The 9081-nt window shown below is 32.6% G+C and overlaps 1 protein-coding gene across 1 annotated transcript; it reads left to right on the top strand.

Annotated features, from left to right (window-relative positions):
• The first annotated feature begins 6593 nt into the window (after positions 1 to 6593).
• Positions 6594 to 8487, top strand: LOC114295483 (F-box/kelch-repeat protein At3g06240-like). The gene is made up of 2 exons (XM_082883559.1): positions 6594 to 7922; positions 8214 to 8487. The coding sequence occupies exon 1, from the start codon at positions 6703 to 6705 to the stop codon at positions 7882 to 7884; it is 1182 nt and encodes a 393-aa protein (XP_082739685.1). The 5' UTR covers positions 6594 to 6702; the 3' UTR covers positions 7885 to 7922; positions 8214 to 8487.
• The last annotated feature ends 594 nt before the right edge of the window (positions 8488 to 9081 follow it).

Here is a 9081-nt window from a genome sequence, read left to right as displayed (position 1 = left end):
ATTGAAACACTCACAAAGATTATTCAACAAAATGTCACACTTGGGGAAACTGAAGAAGTGACTCCTACTCCAATGGATTGGGGCTCTTCTAGACAACCAATTGTATGCTTGTTCATCAACTCCTTTCATTTCTTCCATAACTTTGGTGAATACACCAACAGTGCTTGCCCTGGTTGCCTTCCATAACAAATCCTTCAATACCCTACCCTTAAATTGACTCTTGGAATTGTTATACAAATGCCTTACACAGAACCTGTGTGAGGCATTTGGAAAAAGCTCAGCCACTGCATCAATTAGGCCATTCCGTTTGTCACTCATGAAAGTGTAACAATGAGAATTCACAATATTCAAGTCTTGCCCCAACAAATTCAGAAACTGCAACCATGTTTTCTTCATCTCCTTCTCAACAATGGCATAGGCAAATGGGAATATACAATTATTTGCATCTATCCCCACTGCAATCAACAACACTCCACTATGTGGCCCCTTCAAATGACAACCATCCACTCCAATGACTGGCCTACAAGTATTTTGGAAACTCTTCTTCAATAGACCCCAACCCAAATACAATCTCTTAAACTTGGACATTTGCTCATCCTCTTCATGAACTTTTGGAACTTCTTTCACCTTCATGGAAATTGTTGTTCCTGGATTACTACTTCTAATCTCTTCTACATAACCCAAAGCATTGCAAATTGTTCAGTTGTAGTACCCTTAATCATTGTGAGAGCCTTAATTTTTGCCCTTCTCACTTTCTGCAAGTCAACTTTGACATTGTGCTCTGTTGTAATGGTGTTTGCCAATGACTTAATTGGCCAGGTAGGGTTTGACCTAATCTTTTCCCAATACTTATTGACAATCCATCTACTAATCACATGGGGCACATCAAATGTTCTGTTACATGTGTGTTCATCTACAAAAGTTTTGATCCTGAACACCTCTTCACCCTTTACAAAAGAAGCATAGCAAACCCATGGACAACTAGGTTTGCACTCTGCCCTAACCCTCTGTTTGTCACTCTTAGTGAATGTGATTTGTTTTTCCCACTTAATAGTATACTCCTTCACAGAATCTCTAAACAACACATTTGTTTTGAACTCCATGCCAAGTTGGAATGTAGGATTATGCATGTCGCTCTCACTGAAAATAGGGTACTTAATCCTAGTGCAATGACTATCTTCATCAAAGGAGCTATGAAGGCTTCTTAGCTCATCAAATGAGTTGTCCATGCTTTGTAGGTCATCATTGTTAGCCATATCACCCATAGCATCCTTACTACTTCCTAAACCACCAAATTCCACATCTTTGTCAACATGTTTATCATATAAATCATCATTATCACCTTGCTTATAGTCAGTGTCATTATATTTTTTAGACTTATCAAAGGACGAGTCTGACTGGTCAGGATCATAGGCATCACTATCTTCATCTCCCTCCAATTCAACGTCAAGCATTATCCCCTTACCCTTACTTGTTTCTACACTTGAGCCTACTTGACTACTTTGTGTACTTACATAATCATCCAAATTGTGTCCTATATAAACATCTATTACTCTATTTTCATCCACATATGTGTCCAACACCAATACATCAGCATCAGATTTTAGTAACTCCATCCCACCATAACCACTAACCTTACTGTAATAGTTATTACATGGCATATGTCCTAATTCCTTAGCCATGTAACACAACTTTGTAATGGAAATTTGATCTGAATGATAAAAGTCAAAATGACTTACCATACCACCACTGTAAACCCTCTGTGGAATATACCTCACCATACCTCCATGGTGCATTTTGATTGTAAAATACCCAGATCCATCTTCTGTATTTTGTGTTGGAAATGTGTCATTAACACTACTATTCAATGGAACTCACAATGATAAAATCCTATTACATTACACCACAGATAGATAAATAATAAACAAGCAGTCATCCATGTGAAATACAAACTACCAAAAAAACAAAGATTTCATATGTGTTCATCCATATCAAACAAACATAAACAAAGATTTTCTTAAAGTAAAATTGTTCAAACCGAAACAAACATAAACAAATTTCATTAACAAATCCATGTCACATACAAATAAACAAAGATTTGACCATTCTAAAATAATATTAACATTTATAATTAAAAAACACATACATACCACATACAGGTGTTTGTCTTCCTCCACCATTATTCTTCTCTTTTAGCACCCAACCCATCGTTCAACCTTTGATTTCAATGTGATTTCACAGTTGTTGTTCACTCTTAGCTTTGATTTTTGAATTTTGAGAGCAAATTAAAAACCCTAATTGCGATTTGGGGAGTTCTAAGCAACCATAATATATGTAACCTGATTGTGATCAACCAAGTCATTTAATTTTCCCTCTATGTGAAAGTATAGGGGGCCACTTCACCCATTCCGTCCACTTCCTTGACGGAAATAGACGGCAGGGGTAAAATTGAAAGGAATTCACATAGTATAGGGGTACGCGTGAAAATAAGAGTAGTCCGGGGAGGTCTTTGAAAAACGTGACAAAGTATAGAGGTAAAAATGAAATAATCTCCAATTAAAAGGTCAAAAATTAATGTGATACAAATCTCAAATTATAAGTGCCATTAATGTAATTCGCCCTATATATATATATACTAGTTAAAAATTGCCCATGCAAGGCACATGCACAGGGTATTTGAATTTTTATTTTTTTTTTTATAAATTTGGTTTTGATTTTTGACTTCGCATTTATTTTAATGAAATAAAATATAATAGAATAATTATTTTATTGAGAGTGTAAAAAATAATTATTTCATTTCATTCTACCTAAATCAATGGCATTCCACCTCTATTTCAATCAATCAAACATTATTTGAGATTATTATCTAAAAATAAGAATATTCTTCAAGGAAATGAATAGAATAAAAGATTAACACTCCGTTTGTTTTGATGAATGTGCCTAATAATTTTATTAAAAAAATCATAAGAATTATTTTCTTGTATTTAATTTTTTTAGATTTGTTCTTATATTTAATTTTGACCTTAAAACTGATACTTTAATAGTTATATTAATGGTAATAGTGGTTGGGGGTAGTGGGGTTGCCAAGGTGGAGGGGATGGAGTGACACAAGTAGAGGTAAGGGGTAATTCATTAATTTTCTAAATAAATACATAAAAATATGTTTTATTTTTTAAAATATAATTTTTTTTGGTGTTATTTACAAAAATAATAGCCACAAATTTTATATAAGAATCAATTTTTCCCGCTATAGCTGAGTACTTCCTGAATATCATGTGGCATTGCCTATGTAATGGTACAAATCAATAGTGTAGCGAGGATTTTTATGAGTGAAACATAATGACTCATCTTTACTAAATAAATGAGAGACAAAGAATGACTTAATTAGTATAGACCGCAACTTTTCACTTGTCAGGAGTACCAACTCCATGTACGCAATGACATAATAATTCCGCGCTTCATTCGATTCATTACAATGCATTTTTTATCATTATTTTGGTAAATAAAAAATAAAAATAAATATTTTGATAGAATAAATTTTTATTCCACTTTAGTCTAATAAATGAATAGCAATGCTACACACATAGTGGGTGGAACACAGAAGCCAAACGTAGAAAATTGTTCACTGGTCGTCCGCTGAAACGACCGCCAGGACGACCATAAGACACCATAATAGTCGCAGTCGACAAGCTTAACAATCGTGGCCGACACCATAACAGCAACGGTTGACAACCTCTATCCAATCGTCCGAATAGGCTACCGGTGAACAGTTTTTGTGTTTAGTTTCTATGTTCTATCGTTTGTGCTCCTAAACTTCTTGATAAACTAAACACCACCCAAAACTATCTGATAATTTCCAAAATGATAATATTTTGGACAACTATAATAAAAACAATTCTATTTTGTCTTTTAGCATTAAAAAAAAATAAAAATAAAAAAAGGCAACTTAACACAAAGATATTTTTAATAATATGCACGGCTCTCTAACTAAGAAAGAAAGAAAAGCAAGCAATTTATCATCTAATACCACAAGCGAAAGGTGTACCGCATTAGTAAATTACAAAACGAGAACCGAATAGCTAATGGAGGAGGCATCGAATAAAGAACAATTATGAAATGGTTGACCAAAGCAAAAGTCTTTGACTGTCAAGCAATTCTCATATTATACTAGTTTCAAAAGGCCCGCTATTATAACAGTATATTTAAATTTTATATTTTGATAATTTTTTTAAAATTAAAATATTATTTTATGAAATTAAATAGAATAAATTATTAGATATATGATAAACTTATGTGGTAAGATATGCAATATTTTTTGATTTGTTATATACTTAATAATGTAGATTTCAATTCTATTACCATATCATTTTGGGTGAATTTATGAGTCTTTAACATTTTTTGAAATTTATAAAATAAAAAATTTATGGTGTGTAACTTTTCTCAACAGATAAATATAAAACAAATACTAAGATAATTCTCTCATTTTAAAAAAAAAAATTTACTAAGATAATTCACTGAATTAATAAGAAGCAGAAGAATATATATATATACAAATGAGTAATTTTATTAATACATACATCATACTCACATAACAAATGACCAATTTTATTAATAAATAAATATTTTTTTTAATACACATTTCTTACAATCATTTGACACAAAATATAAAAATAAAATTTGTCATTTTGATATAGACTGCACCATTTTAAAAATAACTGAATTTATTGTGCATCTTTTGAATACTTTAATTTAATATAAAAATCAATTCAAATCATTTCCATATCTTTTCTTATTCATTCTCTTGCTTTGATTGATTTGAAGTGTTTTTTGGCAAGAATGATGCAAGTCCAAAAGGCTAATGAATTCAAATGGAAGAAAAATAGAAGGAAAAAGAAGCCTACCTAGAATCTCTTTGTAATGGCTAGGTTTTTTTTTTTTTTTTTTAACAGCTATAAAAGAAGCTTTGTGGAGAAAAGAAAAGACAGAGAAGTGAAGTGCAGAAAATTTGTGATATTGAAGAGTTCATAATATTGTGTGGTATTTTTTTATTGAGCTATATAATTTTCTTTGTGAAATTTATTGAGTGTTTGAGCTTTTATTGTAAAAAGATTTCCAATCCCTTATCATTTTTCTAGTAAAGAGAGTTACATTTTTGTGAGTGATTTTTTATTTAAAATCACTTGGGTTAAGTGTGACTAGCATCGGATTCACAATTAATTGGTTGGAGTGATCGGGGTTGATCAATTATTAAGGTTCACTAGCACCTGTAAAGCTAGGAATGTAATTTCTATTTGACTCATAGTGAAGAACTCTCAAGGAAGATCTTGAGAAGTAGATGTAGGCTTGGTTTGAGCCGAACCATTATAAATTCTGTGGTTGTATTCTCTTCCCATCCTTTGCTTAATTTATTTTTATTAGTCTCATTTATATTGCATCTATTTCTTATTTGGATTATATTTTAATTTATTACTCATCTTTATTGTTTCATATTGTTAATTGTTTATTATTTGGGTTAACTTTTGAATTTAGTAATTTATTTAAGAAACCCAATTCACCCCCTCTTGGGTTGCTTTCTGGATAATGTTAAATCATTAAGTCAGTTAAAATTTTTTAATGATATGAGAAATATTTTTCAATAAGCAATTTTGATAATTTATTATTGCATATGAGAATAATTTTTTTCTTTCTTTTGAGTATTGTGTTAAATTAAAATTTATAACAAACGATAGTTATAATTTCTAGTATTGTAGGACCGATTCATATTTTAACAAACCTTATGGATATATTTGTTATTTGTTAAAAAAATAAAAGACTTATGTTTCATAATTGACCAAAAATATTTGCGTAATTATAAAAAAATCTGTTTCATAATTGACCAGGAATTTTTGTATAATTATGAAAAAACCTTCACCAACATATATACCACCATTAATAAATTATTCAAAATAAAATAACAAAATTGGAAAAATAAAATGATGAATTTCCAGCAAGTAGGCGGTTATTATTTATATAGATATATATAAGGGAAATTACATGTAAGTGGGAGTTGGGAAAAAATATTGTCAATTGATAGAGATGTGCAAGTGACACTTGTACTTATAGAATTTTTCAGTTGTATTCTACTACAGACACACTTGCAGACAAATGTTTTACAAAAGTTAAAACTTCTTCTTTTTCATTTGTATTATTTATATAGATATAACTTCTTCTTTTTCTTCCAACGCCAAGGGTTCCTCTAGATATAAAAGCCTAAGATAAACATGTTTGGGAACTTGATTTTTGGGTTTTTTTTCACTAACGACAAATGTTTTACAAAACTAAAAAAAAAACATATTCAAACAAAATATCACATCAAACGTCATAATCACTTCATTTTTTCTCTTACAAATATCACATTCAACCACAAAAAAATCTAACTATCTTCCCAAATATTAAAAAAAAAATTTCAATAATATCCTATAACTAAAAAAACTCACTTGCCAAACACCCACTAAAAAGCTTAAATTTTTTACAAATAAATAACCAAACATCCAATATATAAGTTTGATCCATGCCAGACATTTATTTATTTAATAAAAAATTTGATGTTCCTTATCATTGCCCGATAAACATTTTGGCGCCGATGGAGCCCTAATAAAGTAAGGTCGAGGCTTCTCTCATCATCTGTGTGTGCAAACGAAAGGTGAAGAAGAAGAAGAAGAAATGTCAGACTATCTGCCTGAAGAAGTGTGGTCTCGTAACATCCTCGCAACACTACCCATCAAAACCCTCCTTCGATGCACAAGCGTCTGCAAATCATGGTACTCTCTCATCACTAGCCCTAGTTTCATTTCCATACACCTCAATCGAAACAAACAACAAGACCCACCATTACTACTGCTTAGACATTGCTCTGAGCATCCTAGGAAAGAGCATTTCTCAATACGCCATGAAAATCCCACACTCGATGACTATGCTGAGCTTGATTTTCGATTTCATAGCGTAAATTGGTATTTCAGGATTGTGGGTAGTTGCAGTGGTGTGGTTTGCTTGTCTGATGATCACATGTGCTATGTACACACCATCATTTTATGGAACCCATCAATTAGAAAATCTTTTAACCTTCCAAGACCCAATGTTGTTTTTCAAACCCATGGTCCTTTTATGCATTCAATTGGGTTTGGGTTCGATTCAATCAATCATGATTGTAAAGTGGTTAGGGTTATCTATGTCGAAGATGATGATGGTTTTGACATTGTTCCACCCGAGGTTGAGCTTTACTCGCTCAGCAGGGGATGTTGGCAAAGCATTAGTGATTGTGGTGTTCAAAGCATTATTCCCGAGCGATCACCGCAGGTTTATATCAATGGGGCTGTACATTGGATTGCATATGATCGGAAAACAAATGGAAGTTTTCGCCGCAGTTTGATTGTGTCTTTCAATATGTGTGATGAGTTGTTCCGGGAGATTTTTCTACCAGATAGCTTGGCTGCCCAGCGTGGGATAAACATAGAGATCAACGTATTTGGGGAATCACTTTGTGTGATGCATGATGTTTTTTTATCTGGTTCTAACCAAGCATATGACATGTGGGTGATGGAAAAGTATAGTGTGGTTGAGTCATGGACGAAACTATTTGCTATCGTCGATTATCAGCAAAGTTTGGGGCCGGTTATTGGGTTTAGAAAGAACAGTGAAGTCTTGTTGGAAAGAAGTGAAAATTTGGTTTCTTATGACCTTAAAACAAAAGAAACAAAGAATCTTGGTATCCATGGTGTTGGCTGCTTCTTTTATGTGGCTGCTTATGTTAAGAGCCTAGTATTAGTCAGCGGGTTGAAAGGACTCTCAGGGAGTCATGAATTTGTTAATGAAACCGAACAAAAAAAGAACAGCAACAAAGAGTAGGAAGAACAGGCAACATACATTTTTAATGGGAACAAAAGGCAAGTTAAGCTTCTTACTTGTTCTTGATTAATTTACTGCTATAGCTTTTCTCTGTGTTTCGTACTTGAAATAGGCATATGTCTACTTTGAACACCAAAACTTTATGTTGAATCAAGGCAACATTTTTTTCATGCTAATCCATTGCCATGACTGAGTGGCTATGCATAAATTATCTTTTAGGAGAAAAAGATCAGTTTGCGAAAATTGGCATCGGTAGCTCCATTGGGAGTAATAGTTTCTTTTAACTTTGGTATCATTTCTTTTCTTATGTGTATTGTCTTGTGTCTTAGGGTTTTGGGTAGGACAACAAAAGCTCAAGGTCAAGCTCACGACAAGGAAGCAGGGAAAGGTGGGAGTGGGAAAATGATAGAAGTGGAAGCATTGTGGTAAAGCCATTCCTTTGTTAGTTACCTGTTTGCATATAGTCTTGAACTGGATATATATGTAGTGAAGTCTTCTTTCAAGAAATATGTATTCGACTCTGATATTTTTATACTTTTGGTACATTTGTCATCCTGTAGATTCTATTTACCATTTATATCTGTGATGATGTTATTGTCACTGCAATCTATTTCTTGGGTGGGTGAATTTATATTTACTAGATCAGCCCTGTTTTGTGGTGTGGGAGGGGGGGGATGTTTTTCATGATAAGCGTTGAGAAGAATTAGATAATTGTGATCCGCAGTTAATTAACCTGTGGCTAGTTTTATGAAGATGCATACGGGGCTTTGGTTACTCAAAATTGTTGTGTTCTCGGTGTGGAGATTTTTTGGAGGGAGCCTGTATATGTCCTTGTGCCGTTTGTTTGGTAATGAAATTGAAAAACATAAATGTAATTTAGTGCTTGTATTCTACATTCTAGGATCATGAAACGATTGTGAACCAAAACACCTTTTTATTGTAATCAAACCTGTTCTTGTGAAATTATCCTTTCTATCCAAGGTAACTTTCTCCCAGCTGGAGAGATTGGTTTATAGCTGAGATTCGATGCTAAATTGCTCACTATTTAATGGAAAGAACTTCTAACATCTTGAAATGGTAATTTTTAGATTGGTTTTGTTTGTAATAATTTGGATTGGATAGTCATGAAATGTATCTCAACCCAGTTCTTGCAATTTCATTTATGGGATTCTCTGTGGAAAGTTATAATTTTTAAAG

This window comes from Camellia sinensis, chromosome 8 (genome assembly GCF_055761805.1).
Source record: "Camellia sinensis isolate YWXY chromosome 8, ASM5576180v1, whole genome shotgun sequence".
Classification (NCBI taxonomy): domain Eukaryota; kingdom Viridiplantae; phylum Streptophyta; class Magnoliopsida; order Ericales; family Theaceae; genus Camellia; species Camellia sinensis.
The sequence above is the reverse complement of the archived record's forward strand: the minus strand, read 5'-3'. Positions and strand labels throughout refer to the sequence as shown.